Raw genomic sequence first — 24,197 nt, 5'->3', positions numbered from 1 at the left:
CTGGAAAGTTACTCAAAAAATTAAAGTACTGTATGATAATAATACATAACTTTTGAATGATAAACCAGTCAATAAATAATATTTGACCACAAGTAGCCAGTGTAATCCTGTTTACTCGGGATAAGCCAGACCATTCTCCTGTCCACTCTTGTGTGTGTTATCAGGTGTTATCTTCTTATCTTAAATTCTTTTCAAGGATTTGGCCTTTCCAAAGCAAATATTACTTTTGTGGCGTTAATATGTAACAATTATGATTATCCTCTTTACAATTTTGGTTTTTGTTTGAAATTACAATAAGCTTATAGAAAACTTTTACAGCAAAAACATTTGTCAAATAGATTATTATAACAAAGTCCTGTGTGTAGATCTTTGTGATGAAAATGTAAACACAATTTAACAAAGTGGTTTGGTTAACTTTAGGCTTAACAAGTGGATCAAACACAAGGTTGTTAAAGCAGAAAAAACAGGTGGACGTACAGTAGTGAATAAAGGATTTTATTTTAAAATATAAAAAACAAATTACACAAAACTGATAACACAAAACTTGCCAATTACACAAGATGGAATCTATAATTCACATGCTTATAAGTAAAGTCTCATCTGAGGCTTGAGAATGGAAGAGCCTGCACTGGTCAGGATTAAACACTGGACCTTAGAAATCATGTTACCACAAAGCAGGTGTACAGTATTATTAATGCACCATAAAAACTGCAGTGGCCTAATCTTAAGCTCTGTCTACACTATCAAACTTTATGTGACAACAAAATGTGATGTGCCCATATATAGACACGATGTTATATCACTACCATATTTTTGGCACACCACACTTTTTGTCAAACTAGTTTGATAGTGTGGACAGAGATTTAGATTGGCTTCACATTGCAGAACAGTCAGAGAGGTTGAATGTTAATTAATACAATATCTTCATGTTTGTGCTCACCTTTATTATTTGATGGTTCTATAAAATTTAGCATTGGCTTTACAATTTTAATTTATATATTCTTAATTTATATAAATATTTATGTAGAATCATAATTAATTGTCTATGTACATATTTTAATTTATCAATATATTAATTATCTGTTTGTTATTTATAACAAGTATAACCTTAGTTAAATAATTAACATATTTTTAAGGTTGTTAGCATAAATCAAAATTATTAATATTGTACAGTTGTTAATTTTATATTATTAATACATAATTTGACATAAAGCTGAATAAAAACCATATTAAAAAATAATGAACAGTTTATGTACATTCAAAAAACCCCAATTTACTTACATATTCAATTTAAAAATGATTATTTATAAAGCAAAATAATTGTTTTATGAACGAACGAGCAGGGCCTAAAAATGGTTAAATGAAGGGGTGAGCTTAATTTGATGTTCCATCTTTTGCGTTACAATTTGTGAAAATAAGGAAAGGCGGGTGGGGGAAAGGGGGTCCCCTTGGATCCGCCCCTGACACACATGAAAAAAATATGAATATAATGTGAAAAAACAAATCTGTACTTTACTTTTAACTGTTACTTTTAACTGTAATTAAAAAAAGTGCAAGGCTTAGGACTTAAAATCCGGACATAAGATATTTACTTCACACAACAACATGGTAACAATTACCTCCTACAATATTTCCCAGGCCTACCTACTGCGGAGGCGTAAAGACCGCCTGTGTCCTGTGTGAGCCTCTTGCTTGGGATGGAGCTTACTTAACTTAGGTCTTAGCAACTACAACTAACATTATAAGATAATAAGACTTACCTGTCTGCTTTAGCAGTAGGCCCAGCTAAACAAAGTAAAACGGCAACCGAAACTGCCGCTTTTAGTAGCATTTCTACACAATTTGAGAAACTAAACACATACAATTTAAACCCTGCTGATTCCGTATACACAACCAGCTGACAAGCGACTACAGTACACGCTCTACTACTGCAATCAGCTGATAGAAGTGAAGGTTGATATATCGTTCTCAGTCGGTAACCACAAAGGTAAAGTAAACAGACTGATTACTTTGTAAACTTTCTAATATCATTGCGCGTGGTAGATACTTATGATATCGAGCAGAACTATATTTCCTGTGCTATATAAATACATGTAGCACCATAATGTATTCGAATTCGAAATGTTATTAAGATTTTAAAATAATATGAATTAGGCCATATAGACCTTAACGTGTGTTTAAATGAAATCGTGAGGGTCAATAATGATCAGTTTGGGCTGGATGGACCACCCTCGTAAAATAAATAAATTCTTTTAGCTTTTTATTCAGGGAAAGGACAAACAAAATCCACGCAAACAAAACAATACAAAAACGAAAACAAGTTTGGAGATATTATATAACAAATGGGCTTACATGTCCTACGCGCGCACTCTTCGTAATGTCACTATGTATCACAAGTAGGCCTACGCATCTATTACGTCAATATTGACGTCATTATATCAATTAATTTTTCCTCCGAAAGGAAGCATGTAATATCATTTGATTAACAGGAGAGACAGGACAGAAGGGCAAAGGTCATAACAATCGGATACAGGATAAAATCACAATTGATACATATATTATTATGATATATCATTAATTTATATAACATCCTCGTTTTTGTTGATAATTAATATGCCATCTGTTGACGCAAAAAGAAAGTTTATTTCGATTTTCAGTCCATTGACCTAAAAACACACATAGCATCTTATATCTATTATATGTGATGCCTGAGTCAAGTTATGTTATGTTCTATTGGTGATACAACAATACATTCGAAATGTGATGCTGTATCCAATGATACTGGGACACAGAGATACAGTGGCCTATCCAGAATCGTTTTTTTTTTCTCAGCACACTAATTGACGCAACAATAAGTTAATCTTAAATAGTCCATAACACTAGCTTTAAAAACAATTAAAACTTAAGTGCGCATTATATATGTATTGCTGCAGTATAAACCTATTACAATACTTGAGAAGGCACTCATAAAAACATTAATTCTGCAAAGTAACCGATTTTTCTTCTTCCTTAACTTGTTTCGCTACCAATCTGAAGAAACAAACTTTCAGGTTAAGTCCTACCATATAACTCCATGTAATATATAAATATATACTCTATACGTATTATCTGCCGTTTCACCCCAACTTTTGGATCTGGAGTGTGAGTGGGATGAGGCAATGGGAAGGGGATGTATGACATACGAAGACTCCAAATAAGAGTCTTTATTTCTTCAGTTGTCGACATTTTTATTTAATTAATCATTTTCTTTTTAATATTTTATTACTAGTATACTAATATTCGTAATCAGTTCATAGAGTGGAGGACGTGCATATCGGACACGTACGGGACCCGGATTCCACATTTGACCATGTCAAGTTGTATCGTATGAATGAACACTATAAAATATCAGTTTAACAGACATGTAGCCTACATTGATTATTTTGTGAAGCGTACGTGCGTGTTTGTTTGTGTAACGACGTTTACGATAGTCGTAATTCGCTCTTTAACCACTCCAAAGCTGACACCGGTAATGCCCCATCCCACACACTTTCCTGGTCCTGCTTTACATATGCGACAATCCAAGTTACCGCAGTTTGTTTTGATCAATCATAGGCCAACAGAATGAAACACTGTAAAAAAAAAAATGTCAAGCCCTTAAGGTGTGTTTCAGTTCTACCCAACCTTCACACGTTGACATACACTTGGGAACTGATAAGCTCCAATATGTTAATAAAGCCAAGATCCTGGGAGTTTTTTTTCAAGACAACCTTAAATGGGACTGTCATATTGATTCCATCATCACTAAAGCTTCCAGGAAACTTTTCTTTTTACGATCACTAAAACGATTTGGTTTTAACATTGAAGAGCTTAAATTGACCTTTTGTGGTTACATTAGACCAGTTGTTGAGTATGCTGATGTTGTTTGGCATTCTGGCCTGTCTAGTAGATTAAGCGATTGTATTGAAAATGTTCAAAAGAGGGCTTGCCGTATAATGTTAGGCAATGATTACTTTTCTTACTCTGGTGCCCTTGAATTTCTTAAATTTTGGCTCAAAGAAGGGTGGAGCATTGTCGCAAGTTCGCTGAGTATCTCCCCAAAATTAAACAAACAGCTGATTTAATCCCACCGACCAGACATAGCTGTCATGGTAGGAATTTAAGAAATAAAAACAAAATTACCCAGCTAGCGTCTAAAACATCCAGATTTACCAATAGCCCTATACCCTACTTCATCAAATTACTGAATTCTTAATTTTCTCCCCTGCTAGTTTGCGACTGCTCTCCCCTTCTTTGTTTTTTTTTTTTTTTTTTTTCATATTTTTTATATATATTTATATTTTTGATATGACATGTATTTTACACGCAATTTGGCTCTTAGCCACGAGTTGTAATTTTGGTCAATTTTTTGATATTTGAAATAAAAGTGAATAATAATAAAAAAAAACTGTATACGGCACTGTATTAAAGGTTATTAATCCAGGAGTATTAGTAAAAAAAGGGCTAAAAGTAGAAATAAATAATATGCTAAAGCTGAAGGATAGGTCCCTGAGGTTGTTTGGAACAATATACTAAAAGTCCTCGGTTTCCCCAATCTGCTTCAACCCGATTGGGCTATTTTTCAAAATCTGCCATCTTAACAATATTTACTATATTTTGACAACCAGTAGGTGTAAGCAGGGAGTTGTAACTCCCTGGTGTAAGTAAACAATTTGGGTGTCAAAATACCAAGAAGACCAATATTTATATTCACTGTAATGGAAAAGTTTAATACAATAAATTTGGTCTATATATAGGCCTATCAGCCCTATTTTACAATAAATTCTAATATTCAGATCATTATATTATTAAATCACTTTCCATTCTGAATTTCTCTCATTTGTTTATAATTGCTATACCATGATAGTTTTTATCGGAAATTTATGGACAATGACAAAAATGCTTTCGTTTTAAAATGAGTTACGCACTGAAATTATAACAAAACACAGGTAATAAATATTAGGCCCTAATGCTAAAATGAATTTATTTGCACGGCCGTTTATATGTATTTTTAGAATAGTGCACTGTTAATGAAATCGGAAGTTATTCGATTTAATCGAATTATTTAGAAAAATATGAAATATTTCTGAAAAGAAAAGAAAAACATATATTTATTATATTTTCCATTAAAAAAAATTAAAAATGCGTAGAGATTCGAACCCAAGCTACAGCTGAGAGTATAGGCTTACTCCAAACATAGCATGATTACTGATCGTTACGCCACAAAGTACATGACTGAACAGCTGATAATTTACATGCGCTTATATTACGTAATAATTATGCATATTCATGAGGGTCATTTTGAGGAAACGAAGCTTGATTAACCTATTTACAAACAAGATGACCGGTTAGCTAAAAAAAATCGATGTTGTATTTCAAATAACGTTTTGTAAAATAACTGAAACTCTGTCGATTTCATTTCTTCGGCGTTGTCGATTTCGTCATAATTCAAAAAAAAAAAATTAATAAATAAATTTAGCACCAGGGTAGCACAGTGATATAGAATAGAAATAAGTCAGTACTTTTAATATATTTCCGTACATTGTGCTCAAGTGGACCCAACTTTCCCCCAGTGGAGCACAGTGATATAAAATAGAAATAAAGTCACTAAATTTTAATATTTTTTCGTATGTTAAAACACTGTGCTCAAGTGGACACAATTGGCTTGGCACCAGGGGAGCTAGCACAGTAATATAAAATAGAAATAAAGTCACTTAATAAGTTTCAATATCTTTTCGTATGTTAAAACACTGTGCTCAAGTGGACCCAATTTGAAGTCACTTAAGTTTCAATATCTTTTCGTATGTTAATAAACTGTGCTCAAGTGGACCCAATTAAGTTTCAATATATGTTCGTATGTTAATACACTGTGCTCCAGTGGATCCAATTTGGCGTCAGTGGTGGAGCACAGCGAAATAGTCACATACAAAAATATCGAGAAAAAATACTTCTGGAAATACTTCAAAAATATTTCAAACTTGGTATATATGTTAAATATCGGTTACTCCGGACATTTCAAAATCTAAATTTAACAGTGCCATGGCGTGTTGACCACGAATGAATAACACTACCGTCTTTCCCACAACACTTGCACAACCATTGCATAACGACGCACGGCATACCAAACCGTTTCGTACACCTGCGATGATAATAAATTCAAATTCTTTTTAAATTGAGGGCGGCAAACATAAAATTGACGTGATCGAATACAGGTTGAAAAAAAAAATTAAATAAAAAAAAGATGTTAAATGTGCTCTCCCTGCCTCAGCACTAAGGCCCTGCCACAGCCTTTTGGGGTCGTTTCCAGCACATCACCAGATGCATTGATGTTGTCGCCTCATGATGTGTGGTGGAAAGGGGGACGTATGATCTGTGAACCCCAAACACAGTGGCTCGCATAGCCTTAACTCTATTCCACCGACCAGTTTGGGAATCGAACCCACGACATACGTGTTGTTAACACGACGCTCAGACGACTGAGCTAACTGGTACTGTTGGTCTTAGCAAGGTTAATAGGACATTTATGACGTAGTGATGAACTACGTATAATACACGTATAAATAGACTATTATCAGCTGTTCAGTCATGTACTACTTTGTGGCCTAACGGGTAATGCTCAGGTTTGGGTGTTCTCAGCTCTAGTTCGGACCTCTACGGATATTTTTTTATTTTTTTAAATTGAAAATAAAAATTGTTTTTCTTTTTGATTTTGAAGAGATATTCTGAGGGTTGTAATTATCAGGCCTAAACAAGTGGACCTTTTTTAAAATCAGAAACAACGTTGCATGGCATTATTTTCCATTAAATAGACTGCCATAAAACCTCGAAAAGAAGCCCATGTGCTCCATCATTTTTACAAGCGACAGTTCGAATAATCCATTGCTGACTGGTCTTATGCTTGGTTCCCACTAGAGACGCAACGCAAGTACGTAACGCAACGTAAGGGATCTGACCAACCACAAGTGATGAATTAATCGAACTCTCGCTTGTCATTGGTCAACACGCCTGCGTTGCGTTTACGTCCTTGCATTGTGTCCTAGTTGGAACTAAGCTTAAGTCTGTTCAAAGGAACCACAGAATATAGTGGTATACAATGAAAAACGAAAAAAAAAATCTTTTAAATTAAAATCAACTTTTAATACATTCTATCTACTGTACCATGTGTGTACATTACATATTGCAGTTAAATATTAAAAATATAAAACAAAAGTATTGGAACATCGTAAATTAACATACTCCACTACATTCCGTTCACACTAACATTCCATTTTGCTTACATACATGGCGATAACTAACATGTAAACGATGCAAATATTGTAAGTTGACAATTTTCAATTTAAATTAAAATTTTAATATTGGCTGGCATTTATTTAGCAACTTGGGTGCCACGAAGCGAATTGTCGCTTGTGATTGGTCAACTCACTTGCGTTGCGCGTACGTCATTGCGTTGTGTCCTAGTGGGAACCATAAATGGAAAGTCAAACTACATTATTTATAACATAACTATTCACTTTATCTAATGACACATAGCAAACATTATGAGCAATATTATTTTAAGTGTTTACATTTTTAGTTGTGATTATGGAGTTTCATTTCCTTTATTTGCTGATGTATTTTGCTACCTAAAAAGTAAGTATTATTTATTACAGCAATAAATTATAAATTACGAAATTATAAATTATAAATTACTATATTAAAATAGTTGATTTCAATACGGTAGGATATATAACATTTGAATGAATTGTATATAATTTGTATTTTTGCAATGATATCGAGATTTTAGCCTATATGGAGATGGGTTTGTGTGGCACCCAAAAACAACTTCATAATATTTAGTATTGTGCACACAAGATTACAAAGATTATTAATATAATATTGACAATATTATTATATATTTTGTACAATCATCTAAAAGGAACTTAAGTAAATAAGTAACTTATTTATAAGTATGTATTTATTTTTAAATTTTAATCTTCTTTGATGCAAGATAATAATGTATACCTTAAATCTATCAATATGTAAGCAATTATAATTTCAACATTAAATAATGTATAGTTCCTTATATAACAAAAAACAATATTTCAACTTTTAAACTCTTCAAATCCAACAGCAATGTAACACACAAAACAAACGCTACATTTTAACATCAATCAAATTCAATTACAATAGGTATATCATTTATTTATTAAGCCTTGTCTACACTATCAAACTTTATGTGACAAAAAAACATGTGATTTGCCCATATATGGATGTCATATCACTACCATATTTGACAATATCACTACCATATTTGGGAAAATTACACTTTTTTTTGTCAACCTAGTTTGATAGTGTAAAAAGAGCTTTACATTTGGCAGCTGCAAAAACCAAATGTCAATTTACAAAGGTAATAATTTGTGCGTTTTTTAAGAGTGTACAAATATTGCATAATAATAATAATCTAACTATGGTATTTCCATACAACGTAACTTTATCCATATATTTATTTAAGCATTTTATTAAAGATGTCTTCATTTGTGTCGGATATCACAATGATGATGTAATCATTGACTGACAAACTATGACATCATCAAAGAAATGGTATAAAAGTATAAATAGAAGTAAATATGTTAAAAACTTTAAATTTGATTGAAACGGTTACCAGGTTACCAGGTGAACCCATGTAGTTGATGCTTTTCATACAAGTGTTTTCATAACAATATGATCAATTTGATATGGTCACTATAAAACTATGTCACAAATGACATCACTGCTGAGGTCATCAGTTAAATCTTCAGCAGTAATATCCCATGATGCATTAATACTTGTTTTAATCCATGTATTCAATCTTCTCACAAATGGCTTTAGTGAAAGTAGAACAGGTTGAGTTTCCTCCAAGATCCCCAGTAAGACACTGTAAAATAAAAGAAAATGTCATCAGAAAGTAAAGCACACTAAAAAATCTTGTGATATCAAATCACACTTTTTTTGTCAAACTAGTTTAATAGTGTAGACCTTTTCACTATGAAAATTAATAGTAATAGTGCACTTACTTTTCCCTCCCTAATAACAGCTAAAGCAGCTGACTCTATCCTATTTGCATGATCACCTAAGCCCATGTGTCTCAACATCATTACAGCACTGAGTAGTAAAGCAGTAGGGTTAGCTTTATCTTCACCTGCGATATCTGGTGCAGTGCCGTGTACCTACAAGCAGACAGTAGTTGAAAAAAAATATTATTTAAACAGAGTGTCAGAAAATGCCGTGTAATGTAATTCTTGCTTTAAAGTCTCAATTTCTAATAGTATGAGTCTAAATCTCTGTCTACACTATCACACTTTATGTGACAAAAAAATGTGATGTGCCCATATATGGATATAATGATGTCATACCACTACCATATTTGGGAATATCACTACCATATTTAGGCATATCACTACAATGTTTGGGCACATCACACTTTTTTGATAGTGTGAACAGAGCTTAAGAATTCCTAGATATATTTGATCTTTCTTATAATACAATATAGAATAATAATAATAATAATCATATAAAAAAAAAAAACTGACAACTTACGGATTCAAATATTGCTACCCCATCTTGGCCGATGTTACCACTTGGAGTGACCCCTAAGCCACCTATCAAACCTGCACACAGATCACTGGTAAATAAAAACAAAGACAATTCATTATTTCAAATACTGCAAACCTTTTTTAAAACCTGGTAAGAGGGCGGAGAGTTCTGCTCCTTTCATTAGGGACTTTTCTTTTTTTTCACAAGACGCTTTTCAACCATGCAAATGTCAATTCAAAAGTCATTTAGACACATTCTAAAATGTATTTTTTTATCAAAATACTATGTATAATACAAGACGTTCTGTGGGAGAGAGATAACAATGATGATGAGCCTGTACTACAAACCTACGCTGTGGCGTAAACAGTAAGCACTCGTAGCTGCCACTGAACCTGTGGCTGCCATCCAATCAGAAAATTAATGAAAACACAAACCTTAAAATATCTCCATATAAATTTGGCATGACAAGAACATCAAACTGTGTGGGGTCTTGTACCATCTGGAAAAAAAATAGATCGCTGTTTGAAAACCTGAGACATTTTTTTAAAGAAACAATATAGATAACACAAATTACATTGTAATCTCACTCTTCCTTGATAGATACAGTACATTCTAACTAATGCCTAAGCACAAACCAGGGGTGGCCTATGCCATGTCCACAGCTGGCTCCATTGTCCTGTCCCAAAACCCCTATACACCCAGTTTACATGGATTGGGAAAAGCTTGTTAAAAGCTTGCTGGCTGTCATGTGACAGGTATAACTACTACAGTGACTAGGTAACAGCAAACACGACTCTTCAAAATATTTTGAAATTCACATAGAGTACAGTTACTATAAAATTATATTGGAACGTTGTGCTTGAAAGTTTGCATGGCAAAATCAATATGTTGATATAAAGTTTGCGGTACAAATTTTGCTAAATTTCTTTCTTCGCAATTTTTAGTTGGCAATTGATTGGTATAATACCTTTATGGATGTGATTTATGGACAATTAAAAACATCTAGTCCACCATCTAGCCAAATATATAAATGTTTGATAATAATTTCACAGTAGTGTAACACTTACATTTAAACATACTGTGTCTAAGTACATTTCATTAAAGCGAATATCGCGGTGATTTTCAGCTGTGTCACGGCAACATTTTAAAAACAAACCATCAGACATTCTCCTGAAAATTAAGTTAATAGAAAATAAGTTTTCTTTGTTTTATTTTTCTACCAAGTGGCATCATGAGCTGCAGAGTGTCTCATCTAATAATCACGAAAAGGCATGATGAAAATTGTACTCATTATCAGTAATTGTATTTTGTCTTTTGTCTTTTATGTGTAAACCGACTTTGGGGTTGGGTCAACCGGCTCAGCTACAGTGATTAAGTTCACTTAGGTTGACCCTGGTCTCCCCAATTTCATTTTTTGTTGTTATGTATATACTCAAATAGACCAAATAAATAATGAGATGAAATGAAGGAATTGTATTTTAAAATAACTGTTGAAATGTATGAAATATAGAAATCCTGGTGGAGGTCTACTTTAAAAGCATTCAGACAACACTCACTCACATTATATTAGCTTTGTGTACAGCTGTTACTGTTGTTCTGTTATTGGCTTTAGCATATTCAAAAGCAAATTCTGCTACTCTCTTAGAAGCTTGCTCTGTAATCAGTTTAATACTTTGCACTACACCATCAACAATCTGAAACACAAAAACCAAATACACATTTTTATAAACTGTTATTTAAATACACCAATCATCTTCTTTTATAACAAACTGCTGAGTGTATCTTTGCCATCTGATTGGTTGATTTCATATCACATGACATTCAGTATTAGATAAGATAAGATAATAAGATTTATAAAGCGCACATATCCACAAAGTGCTTTTGTAAAAGTTTATTTATAATTGGTTATTGATTAGGTTATCTAAAAACAAATTAATTTTGGTGGTCGGTTAGCAAAAATGTTTGCTTTATATTGTTGATTATTTGATTAGTTGATAGATTTTATTATTATTATACATATATATGGAACTAAAAAAATAAGGATTTTAAAAACCGATTCCTAGAATAGCCATAAAATGGTATACAAATTATAATACGATGATAATCCATTGGTAAAAAAATTCCCAAATAGCTAAAAGTGCAATAGAGCTTTAACATGTAGTAGAACTAATATCAAATATCACATGACAAAAAACTAACCAATCAGATAAGGATACATTAAGATGTCTAAAATATGATGTGCCCAAATATGAAAGTGATATGCACAAATATATTTTGTCATATAAAGTGTGATAGTATAGACAGAGCTTTAGTGTTATAAAAATTTAAAACATATCTGTCTACCAAAACAGATAAAAAAATATGATAATGAGGCTTGACCTTGGTATCAATCGAAACTAAACATTTACATTTATTTAAAACCATGCTATCAGTTAGAAAAGCTATACTTCAATTTAAAACATAACAGAGTAAGTAAGGAAATGTTTTATAATTTCATTTTACTATAAAGTAAAATAGTTAACTGTATAGTAGGGCTAATTGTCTTATACTATATGTAATCTGAGAAGTTCAAACTCTACAAAAGATGTCAAGAATTACTCAAGAGGGGCTATAGGCTATGCTCAGCCTCTATAATCCCGGAACTCAGTTTAAGTATAATTCATAACAGACTTTTTGCATATATTTATATTATATTTATATATCTATATTTTTTGCATCAATCTCTGGGTTTGTTCAGTTTATATTATAATATGCATATTAAACAACAAAAATACAATACATCTTTAATGTACTTTTGGCGATTAAAAGATAAGAAAAAGTACTTTCTACAAGTGTGTGTGTGATACAAGACCTGGGCTTACCATGGCATATAGTATGATAGTAATCAACTAGTGCATCTTATAATATACTAAACTGACAAATCATTGTTACCTATACAAAAATCAGGCCTTGTCTTTTAAAAATGGTAGGTGTGCTACAAATTAATTGCACTCCTCAATACATTCAGGGGTGCTGTAGGTATGCGTTTACCAAATTTAAGTGAGTTGTAAATCACACTCCTCAAGTGATCGCATTCGTTCACCTCAAAAGAAAAGGCCTGAAAATGGTTATTATTATAAATATAATATTGTTTGCATTATGTGGTAATAGGTGAAAGCTTACTGTGTGTTCTATTCCACTGTACTCTCCTTCTGTATTCTCTCTGATTGTCACCAAGTCAACATCCTCATAAGGCGTCTTGTATCCTTCTAGGGACTTGCAAGGTCTTACATTTGCATACAGATTAAATGCTCTATAAAATATGAACACTGCTTTTACAAAATGTGTTTACTTATATGAATATTCATTTAATAACTATATAGAATCTGTTAAATAATTAAGTATTACACTAAGGTCAAATCTAGACAAGGAACGTGGGTCCTATAGGTGTCCTCTTAAGGGGTTCTATAATGTTTGCAAAATCATTCACTATCCTTTTTAAATGTGGAAATCCTGTTCACAAGACAAACATATACAAAAGATGCTCTACATAAACAAAGTCTTAGTCTTTGGGAGTGGAGTTTTTTGTTTTTTTATTTTATTTATTTATTTTATTTTTTTTATTTTATTCAATTTTCAGGCACAACAATACATGACAAAACAGCGGTGCAGCACCCTGAGGATTGCCATGAGTGCAAAGCACTATCGAGATGGCTCTCCATATACTGCACTAGAACATATAAGACAAACATATACACAAGATGCTCTACATAGACAAAGACTTATTATTAAGTCTTTGGGAGTGGAGTTGTAAATTGTCATGAGAAAAAAACCCTGACATATGACAGGACTTGAACCCAGGACCCTTAGATTGGTAGCCAAGCATCATAACCACCAAGCCACAGCTTAGAAAAAATCCTGACATTACAGGACTTGAACCCAAGATCCTTGGATTGGTAGCCAAGCATCATAACCACCAAGCCACAACTCCACACATCAAATACTTACTTTCGTAAAGCTAAATTAAGACTCATATGTCCCTTGCCAATAGGAGTAGCCAGTGGTCCCTTCAAACCTATTTTGTTCTTATTCATTGACTCAATAGCCTGAGGTGGGATACTGGTTCTACCATCCGGTCCTTTAACAGGTGTAACATCAACTGGTTCCCAATCAATTGGTACCTGCAATTAATTAATAAAATAAATCATTACGGATAACATTTATTTATTTTATTCATTAGAAATTCTCTCTAAACCACTAATAAAATGCGAAAAGAAAACATTCATTAAAATATTTTTTTTTTTCAAATATATATATTAAAAATTTTAAAATTTGTATTTAATTTATTACGGTATTTATATGTTACAATGTAATTACTGAAACTTTTATGGGAAAATGAGTGCAGAATTGAAAATAAAACAAGTTATATTGGGTTATTAAATGACATAATGATAAGGATAAATAAAAAGAGAGGACTATATTTGTTGTGAAAGTTTTTAACTCGCTTTGAATGAAAAAATGTATCTTTTTAGGAACTTCCTGGCAATTTATACTCCTGAGGAACTGTTAGCAATTCTATGAATTGTGTTATTTATTCTTGTGGTTACAAATTTTATTTTCATCATCATTTTCCTCACTGTTTTTAACAATCTCTCACAGCAACTGTTGTTTTTTGTGTTGTTACTGAATTTTTTTCCTTATTTTCAATGTCAGAATGAGCGAAGAGTGACATTACATTCAATCTTTTCTGAATCAACCAAGCAAATCTTTGTAAATACTCTGTGTTTGTTAAACCATGGAGTAACTCCATGATTAAATATAACTAAAAACGAACCCAACAGGAAGTATACACACTAATATGCTAATACCAGGAAGCAAAACAGTTTAATAGTTACTGTCATACTAAACAATAATCTATTCATTCATGTATAGGTCCATGATCTATTGGTAATCATATCATTTTTTCAACTTAATAGGTAAGACAATTAGAGTATTATGATATATAATGCATATTTGCTTTCGTTTATGGGTGTTGCTTGAAAAGAAATTTTCTTCTTACAAGATACTCTATTAATGGTAATTGTTTCAGTATATACACTGTAATACAATTTTTTTGTATTGTTGACCATTGTTACAGTAGAAATGAATAAATGTAAAAACAGTGTTCAACCACAGATATTTGTAATACTTTTTACAATTTAATTCCAGTGCAAATGTTTTTTTCAACAGAAATGGAAGTAAAAAATGTTGAGTGGAGTAAGAAGCTTTACAGCGTCAAAGAGATCATGAGGTCAGCAAATCTACCGATAATATCGAAAGTGGAAACTGCTTATTTTGGAGAAAAGAACCTTGAGACATTTTCAGCTGGTCAGGTAATATTGTACTTAAACATACTTTTTTTAATGAATGTAGTATTTCTATAATTATAAATAAATAGTGTGTAGTACATGAAAACATTGATTACTCCAAAATGTTTGTTGTAGTTCACTAAAGCTCTGTGTACATTGTCAAACTAGTTTGAATAAAAAAAGTGTGATGTGCCCAAATATGGCAGTGAAATTCCCAAATATGGTAGTTTTATGACATCGTGTCCATATATAGTATGGGCACATCCCATTTTTTGTTGTCACATAATGTTTGATAGTGTAGACAGGGCTTAATATTGTACTTAAACATATTTTTTTTTATGAATGTAGTATTTCTATAGCTTTCCATAAATAGTGTTTAGTACATGAAAAAAATTTGTTTTACATTTTTTTCTGTACATACTAAAGCTCTGTGTACATTGTCAAATTAGTTTGATAAAAAAGTGTGATGTGCCCAAACATCACATTTTTTTCTTTATCACATAAAGTTTGTTAGTGTAGACAGGGCTTAATATACATACTTAAACATTGTTTTTTAATGAATGTAGTATTTTCCATAATTAATGTGTAGTACATAAAAACATTGATTAATGCAATAGTAGTTCACTAAAGCAATTAAATTGAGGATATTATGATATTTCAAAAGGTTTTATGGGTGATGGACACGCAACAACAGCGCTGTGTAATTGCTGAGGACAAAAAGGGCAACCACATAAGTATACCACTTAATACTACTGTACGATTCCACATGCTCAACAAGAAAACATCAAAGAGCCCGAACAAGGATGAAGGTATATCATTTTTTTAAATAAAATTATTTGTGGAGTTGGTGGTTATGATGCTTGGCTACCAATCCAAGGGTCCTGGGTGCAAGTCCTGTCATATGTCAGGATTTTCTCTAATGACAAATTACAACTCCCAAAGACTTGTAATAAGACTTGTGTATATGTTTGTCTTGTAAACAGGATTGCCACCCTTCAGAAGGATAGTGAATGAATTCGCTTATGGTTATCCTTGCAATATGCCTAAATGTATAACAAAAAATATAAATTAGTCCCTCTAGACTTGTTGAAATAAAGCATCTTGTATGTTTGACTTTTTTGTCACCAAAACATTGGTGACAAATTGGTGATTGGTGACAAATTGGTAATTGGTGACAAGTTGGTCACTGGTGACAAAGAAAGCCTAAATAAATATATAACTTTATATTTTTTATCAATGCTATTTCAAACAATAAATTATTACTGTATTAATGTAGAAGAATCCAAAATATTAAATGAGCTAATGTATGAGAATGATCTACCAATCAAAGTGAAATTCAACATGGAGGATGTTAGTACGCTGATCCTAGATGGTGCATCACAGCAGGCAAGCTGGTTTCAAGAACTTACTTTAACATCTCAGCATGATCTGCCTTACTTAATTGCAGTTTGTATAAGTAAAAGTATGTTATTGTGAATATGTAAAGAATTAAATTAGCCTGCTGCTATCCTACCATCTAGAATATGTTAAGCGGGGTTATAATTAAAAAATCTACAGAAATTATTGTTGCTATTTTTGTTCACCACATTTTCTGTATTCATGAAACAATTTCATATCTGGCACTCTTCTGTCTAACATGTCTTGTCTCCTTGATGGCCTCCTCGCTTTGTGAGCTAAAAAATGGACTGGTCTATTGGCATCTATTAACATATCTTTAAACATTCTTGTTAAGCCAAAATACTATTAAGCTCCTATCAAGTTGCTGATGATGAATATATCAGTCACTCAAAACCTAGATATGAGCAACTTCTCAAGGGTGGTTTTATCATGGGTGTACAGTACTTCTACAAGCAGCTCATGACCTAATATTGATCGATGATATCAATAACCAATTTGTTCCCATAACTTCCATTGCAGATACTATTCAACCGGATATCCAATGTTTACCTGTATATCTTCAAGAGGAATTCTCTATTGGTCAGAAGTTAATCGACACAACGAGTGGAACCGATTGGAACAAGTTTAGAGCGCATTATAATGGTTTAGTAAAGCAGATGGTAGATTTGAAGAACTACTCTGGAAGTCAAGGTAATCTAATTTACATGATGTCAAAGCTTGGCTTATGTTGCCCATGTCAGTTTTTATTTTAAGCATAAAGCCTTGTCTACACTATCAAACTTTATGTGACAAAAATGTGATGTGCCCATATATGGACATGACGATGTCATATCACTACCATATTATTTGGAAGTGTCACTGCTATATTTGGGCACATCACACTTTTTTGTCACACTAGTTTGATAGTGTAGACAGTGCTTAACATAAACATTATTGTATCATAACTGGTATAGTTAATCGTTTTCTATAAGAAAACTTGTTATTTATAATGAATTGAATTTGTGACTTCTTTCACACAGAAATCATTGTATATCCTGCCTGTTTTTGTAAAAAACCTTCTAATTTACTTAACAAATTGAATTTACACATTTTCTGTCATAGAAATAATTGTATATCCTGCTGATGAGGTAAAAAACTTAAAAGCGTCGTCGACCGATTATGAATCCTTAGTGCCTCATCGCCTCGACGTGGTCTACGAAGAATTAGATAAATCAACAAACAAAAAAGAAGAAAAGGCAAAGAAAAAGAAAAAATCAAAAAAGGATAAAATATTACAAGTGAAACAAGAAAGTTTACAAGACAGCATCAAGTCTCAACTAAAAATTGCTAAAAAGGAGCGACGTCCTCCAATCGCTGAAAAGCCGAGAAAAAAGGCTACGGAAGAAGTTGTTTATGAAGACGTAGATTGTGATACCGTTTCTCCGCCAGCAATACCAAAGCGGGAGACTTATCCATCAAGCACTTCATCAACATTGAAACAAACAAGGGTATTTCCAACAGAAACTAATCGTGACAGTACAATACAGAACGAAACTGATGCGTATTTAGTTCCTACAGTCCTTACACAAAGTGTAAACCAAGAATATGTGGTTATAACAAAAGACAAACCAGACGTAGAGCTGAAAAAAACTCCTGCAAAAAATCTTCTAACAGAAGATAACACAGCTGCTGAACTACTAAAATCCCCAGGAAAAACTGCCCAGCCAACTACCATTATAGAAATAGTTAAAAATAAACCCAGGACTTTGAAAATTTCCCAAGTACAAGAGTGCTTAAAGCTGTTAGGAATGGAACAATATTTACCCGTGTTCAAAGAGAATTGTATTGACGGTGAATTACTTTATGATATGAGTAATGAGATTCTTGTGGATGAATTGGGTATGACAAAGCTGAATGCGCTCAAATTAAAGAAATTTATTACAGGAGAATGGGTACCAGAATCACTAAATTGAAGAATAATTAGTTATCCGCTTGGTATACACCAAGCGGATAACTCCTTGTTATTGTATGAGATCAACATTTCTTTTTGGTTATCCGCAACTTGTAAACAGAAGAATGGGTACCAGAATCACTAAATTGAAGAATAATTATTTTTATTTCCTAAATTTATACTGTGGATCATCCGTAAAATTAAGTGAAAAAAATATATAAAAATATAAATCATATATTGATTGATCGATAGATATTTGGTGTATTATTTCAGTTATCTGCTCAGTTAATAGCTTATAGATAACCATTATAAGTTTGTATACTACAAACATGATGAAATAATTATGTATGTCATATTTCAATATTTAATTGAAATAATTTGAATAATGTATTTTTTTTAAATTCTCCCATGATGGTTCTAAAATGTTGGTTCTAAAATGTTGGTTCTTTTGGTTTTTGTCATTAACTTTCACTTTAAATTCTCAAAAAATTTCATCTGGTTTCAAATGGATATTAAATAAATAAATGTTACTGAAAGTAGCTGAAACGTAGCAAGTAAGTACTTGTCAACTGGTTTAACTAAAAAGTTAACATTTATTTATTTAATTTTCACTTTAAAGTTACATATTGTACTAAAAACCATTTAATCATTTTTTTAATATACTAAACTAATAAATATTTTTCTACACAAGTACAATAAAGTTGAGTTTATAGAAAACAATAAAGATGAGTATTTGTATTTGCTATTTATTTATACTGGGTGACCTCTTCAGTCAAGGACTGGTCTCCCAGATGGCCCAGATGAACAGTGGCTGTGATGTACTAGTACAACGGGGTAACCCCCCTACTCGTCTCAAAAGATAAACTAGGTTCTTTAAAGTGCACATGAACTAGATGTAAATGTATTTGTTATTTATTTATGCTGGGTAACCTCTTCAGTCAAAGAGTGGTCTCCCAGAGGGCCCAGTTATGATCAGTGGCTGTGCGTATCCCTGTACTCGTCTCGAAAGATGTACTAGGTTCATTAAAGTGCACATGATGAGCTAGGCCTAGATGTGCAACATAAATGCAATACCTTTGATGCTTGGAATATTTGCTGGACAGCTTCAGAAATTTCTGGTCCAATTCCATCTCCGGGAATCATTGTTACTGTCCGAACCTGAAAGTAAATTTATTTAATATATTAATTATAATGTAAGCCACTAACTATATGTTTTCTTTAATGCTAAACACATCTGAATTGGAAGAAAATGACACAAAAATTTGAATCAAAACTTACTTCATTGGAATAGGATCGAATCTTACACCATTGTTGGAAAGAAGGAATCTGAAAAAAAGAAAAAACATTTCCAGGTGGTCAAGTAATGATGTACCTTTTAAAGGTTCTGAGGGCTTTCCCAAAGAGGCCAGGTCGCTGGTGCCTTCTTGCATGCTACCTAGGCCCATTTAAAAAAAATTATATTTAATAATGTACAAAAAAAAATAGGGCCTACATCTACATACAATTACAGCATAATGTATCAATGAAATAACCTAGTTACTTATCCGGCTTGGTTCAGTTTTCCTTTGTTAAAGTCAAGGCCTAGGCTAGTGACCACGGATGTACTTCACACACACGGCGAAGTAGGCCTACTACTACCTAACGATTGCACGGAAGTTATTGCGGCTACTACAGCCTAGGCCTAGGCCTAGCTTGTCTGGACATTAAAATTACATGTTTTCTTTATTTTTTTATGAACTCTAATAGAAATAAATTATTTATAGTTTTAGTCATAATAGATAGATTTATCTATTGATTATATTTATGAACTTATAAACACTTACCACTTTTTTACTCCACATGCGAGCTGCCATTTTGATGGTATGGTAGGAATGGTGTTGCCAGGAGGTTGTGAATATTTTCTCAATTCAAATTACTTCCATAATCTACCATTCTTTTTATTCATTGGCATTAAATTATATTTGTAGTGAAGAATTACATAAAAATAAATAAGGTCAACCACCAATTTCCCATGGTTGAAAATTCTGTAATAAATTTCAAATTCATAGGATGCAGAATAGGCAGCATGACATAATACAATACAATCAACCTCTGCCCATAGATAGGAGATCTCCATGCTCTGGCCGGTAATATTCGGTTAAATATTTTTTATTACAAAAAATCATTTTGAATCCCGACAGGCCTAGGAATTAATTATTTATATCTAATTTTCGATATTCGAGATAAATAGTCTGGCTTTAAAGCATCCGTTTTTCAGGCGGCGCAATTATTTTTCAAAAGTCAAATTGATAAATGCCAGTCCTACGGTGCTAACTTGCTTCTAATGTTGCTTTTTATAATATTTGGAAATATCAACAAACAGAGTACAATACACAGAGTACAATATACAGAGTACAATATACAGCGTATTATATAGCATTGAATGTATTTATTTTACGATTACAGTACTACCTACATGTAAATACGTCGCAATAAATATTGTGAAATTATGATGATAGTTTAATATAAACAATGTAATAAAAAAGTATCGAATAATAAAGTGATTTACTTTCAGATCTACTACAAAAAATGTATATTATAATACTTTATAGTATAGGATAATTGAAGACTAAACGTAGTGTTGAGGTTAAAACTCAAACAAGTAACGTATATCATATCAAGAAAAACAAGTATAATACAACAATTAAAAGTTGACGCGTCAACTGCATATTGGTGGCGCTGTTGCATTTATTCTCCTGACAGCAATACCGACAATACCCTTCAGCTAACGACAAGTAACAGTCCACTTCACATGTGTCGGCACAACCACGCGATACGTGCGTCTTTCTGTCGTATATATAGTTCACACTTTTCTAGAGAAAATATGAATGAAATAAAATATGAAAAAAAAATCGATGTTATATTTCAAATAACGTTTTGTAAAATAACTAAAATTCTCCTGTCGATTGCGTCATAATTCCAAAGGACCAAAAAAATACATCCGTGGAGGTTCGAACCCAGTCTATAGCGGAGAGTAGGCCATACTCAAAACGGAGCATACCCGTTTACGCCACAAATTACATGTCTCAACAGCCGAAAAATTATTGTCTTGTCTCACGCACTTCCTATTACGTAATTTGTCGCTACGTCATAAAATATACATATTCATGACGTCATCTTGAAGGAACGAAACCAATATTAACCAATCTTAACACAAGATCGGTTTCAATTCCAAAAAAAAAAAAAATATCCGTAGAGGTTCAAACCCAATCTAGTAGAGCTGAGAGCATCCAAACCTGAGCATTACCCGTTCGGCCACAAAGTAGTACATGACTAAACAGCTGATAATAGTCTATTTACCGTATACGTGTATTACGTAATTCATCATTACGTCATAAATATCCTATTAACCTTGTTAAAACCAAAATCGCCAGTTAGCTCAGTCGGCTGAGCGTCGTGTTGACAACACGTATGTCGTGGGTTCGGTGGCTGGTCGGTGGAATAGAGTTAAGGCTATGCGAGCCACTGTGTTTGGGGTTCACAGATCATACGTCCCCCTTTCCACCACACATCATGAGGCGACAACATCAATGCATCTGGTGATGTGCTGGAAACGACCCCAAAAGGCTGTGGCAGGGCCTTAGTGCTGAGGCAGAGAGAGCACATTTTTTTTTATGCTTACGCCACCTGTTTTTCGATCTCGTAAATTTTATGTTTAGCACCGGGAGTATGCATGAACACTAATTACCGTAGGTGATAATTATTACCTCCAGCAAGGAGGTTATATTTTCACCCCTGCTGTATGGGTGTGTGTGTGTACGCGTGTGGTGTAGTGTCTGTTATCCGATTCTCACCAAATTTGGCCACATTGATCTATGCCCCAAAAGCTCGGGCGAGTTCGAATTCGAGAGGTAAAGGTCATAGGTCAAGGTCACAACTAACAAAAAACTATTTCACTGCCCAGTTTTATCCGATTCTCATCAAACCAGGGAAGAGTTAATCTTCCCTGACCAAACTTAGCCACAATGATCAATGACTCATCATATAATTGTGGTATGAAGGATCAGGGTCAAAGATCAAGGTCCACAAAAAAAAAAAAATAATAATAATAATAATTTTAAAAAAAACCTCAGCGGGACTTGAACCAGCGATCTCAACTGAGAGAGGTTGGATACATAACCATTACACCAAACTCTCATCCACAACTTTGTAGTGTGCAGTTAGCCTATTTACACTTAGAACTAATAAAACAAAAATGTAAAAAAATACGAGTAACTCTTCCCTGATTTGGTGAGAATCGGATAAAACTAGGCAGTAAAACAGTTTTTTGTTAGTTGTGACCTTGACCTATATAGATTTTCCGGGGACATTATTTTATGTAGGGGAATTTTACAGTAGGCGGAGGTTTGTACTCTCGGAGTACCCTCTAGTTCTTTTATGAATTGTAGGCCTACAAATATTAAAATTAGTAATTGTGTGTCGTTCGCGCTGCTTGTATTTTATAATGTTGTTGTGTTGAATTACCGTCATAGGCCGCATGAATTTCATTTCATTTATTTCTTTTTACTAAAGCGTGGTTCCCACTAGAACGCAACGCAGCGACGTATTGACGCAACATGATGTATTGTGTAATCACAAGTGGGAACCGACGACGCAACAGTGCTGCAAACATCGTTTGATTTCATGCAGGCGGGGGAAAACACAATTATTGTAAGGGCATTTTCTTACGTTGCGTCGTCAGTGGGAACCAAGCTTTATGATCAGTCGGAGTCGAGTCTTTTTCACACCCTCTCCAACCTCTATCATCGTCTTACATAGCAGTAAGATTCGACTGGGCAAGACGTAGTGTTGATCTCTTCTGGAACGCCAAATGGAAACGTCTCTTGACAGATCATCTCAGTCATATAGTACCCAGTGCATTCATAACATTCTGGAGGAAGAAAAAGCAGAATTTGTGACGGACAATTTTGAAATATCCCACCCCACCTTCTATTCTATAGTATATATGATACATCATGTTTAAATAATACTTAGGCATTACTATTACTAATTACTTGGTTACTTTTTTTGAAAGAGACTCGTCCGTAGTCTATTAATTATTGGAAGGGGCCTCCATTTTCACTTTTGGCGTTCAAATGTATACATTATAAGCTGTTGTGTATAACAATGTTTTACGCCAATCAACTTTTTAATTTTATTGCAATCTAGACCTAGTAGGCTAGTAGGCCCTACCTAATTAGGCCTAAATAAAAAAAGCAGTGTTTTTATTGTCATTGGCATTAATTAATTAAGCAGTCTGCTCACGGACCAAAATAAAATAATTACATTAAATAGATTTTAATTCCGATAAAGCTCTACAAACCTTACAAAAAAATGAGTTGCACGGAAGTCAGCAGAAGCGTTGAAGTCTACGCGCTTCGCTTGTTGCGTGCGTTCCGCCTCACCCTGAGCTCGATCAACTACGTAGGTCATAATAGGGCCTAGGCCTAGCCTATATAGGCATAGGCTAGGTAGTAAATATGTAATTAATTTAGACATTTCATATTTATGCCTGTACGTTAAACATACCTACCGAATGTTCCATTGCTAGCCAGGCACAATGTAATAATCGCTACCAACAGAACACTGCAGCATATTCTTAACCTTATCATTTTACCTTCTTGTAGTAGTAGTGTTTATTTCATTTCAAATAGACAAATCGGTAGCTATAAATCTAGGCCTAAACCCTTTTATCTCACACACCACATGCACGTGCCGCCGCGCCGCACCCAGTTCACGACGCGCGCGAGAAAATCACTGAAGCATAGAGATCGCGTGCCAACCATGATGGTTGGGATGGATATACGTAAATTACGTTACGATGGCCTGTTTTTTTTCTTTATTTAAAAATGTTTTCTTTATTTAATTCTTTCATTAAACATTTATTGTGAAACTGAAAAATATAATTATAATACCATAAATTTAACTACGCCCTTTTTGTACAACGAATACAT

General features: G+C 33.2%; 3 protein-coding genes across 4 annotated transcripts in view; 1 reads left to right on the top strand and 2 right to left on the bottom strand.

Annotated features, from left to right (window-relative positions):
- Positions 1-1,919, bottom strand: part of LOC140063238 (uncharacterized) — a 40,082-nt gene extending 38,163 nt beyond the window's left edge. For both annotated transcript variants that reach the window (XM_072109746.1, XM_072109747.1), the window contains exon 1: positions 1,761-1,919. In XM_072109746.1, coding sequence (XP_071965847.1) covers positions 1,761-1,831 — 71 coding nt within the window. In that variant the 5' untranslated portion in view covers positions 1,832-1,919. The remainder of the gene's footprint in view (positions 1-1,760) is intronic.
- Positions 1,920-7,133: 5,214 nt separating this feature from the next.
- Positions 7,134-20,100, bottom strand: LOC140062670 (isocitrate dehydrogenase [NAD] subunit alpha, mitochondrial-like). The gene is made up of 11 exons (XM_072108977.1): positions 20,049-20,100; positions 19,504-19,551; positions 19,300-19,383; positions 13,558-13,730; positions 12,733-12,862; positions 11,131-11,264; positions 10,638-10,740; positions 10,005-10,069; positions 9,574-9,658; positions 9,051-9,203; positions 7,134-8,911 (listed from the first exon to the last, which is right to left on the bottom strand). The coding sequence occupies exons 1-11, from the start codon at positions 20,076-20,078 to the stop codon at positions 8,828-8,830; spliced, it is 1,089 nt and encodes a 362-aa protein (XP_071965078.1). The 5' UTR covers positions 20,079-20,100; the 3' UTR covers positions 7,134-8,827.
- Positions 14,425-18,652, top strand: LOC140062598 (uncharacterized). The gene is made up of 6 exons (XM_072108884.1): positions 14,425-14,525; positions 14,779-14,921; positions 15,562-15,706; positions 16,174-16,359; positions 16,815-16,985; positions 17,397-18,652. Exons 2-6 carry the CDS (start codon positions 14,781-14,783, stop codon positions 18,245-18,247), a joined length of 1,494 nt encoding a protein of 497 aa, XP_071964985.1. The 5' UTR covers positions 14,425-14,525; positions 14,779-14,780; the 3' UTR covers positions 18,248-18,652.
- Positions 20,101-24,197: the final 4,097 nt, after the last annotated feature.

Source organism: Antedon mediterranea, chromosome 11, assembly GCF_964355755.1.
Source record: "Antedon mediterranea chromosome 11, ecAntMedi1.1, whole genome shotgun sequence".
In the NCBI taxonomy this organism is placed as follows: domain Eukaryota; kingdom Metazoa; phylum Echinodermata; class Crinoidea; order Comatulida; family Antedonidae; genus Antedon; species Antedon mediterranea.
This window is presented reverse-complemented; position numbering and strand designations above follow the sequence as displayed.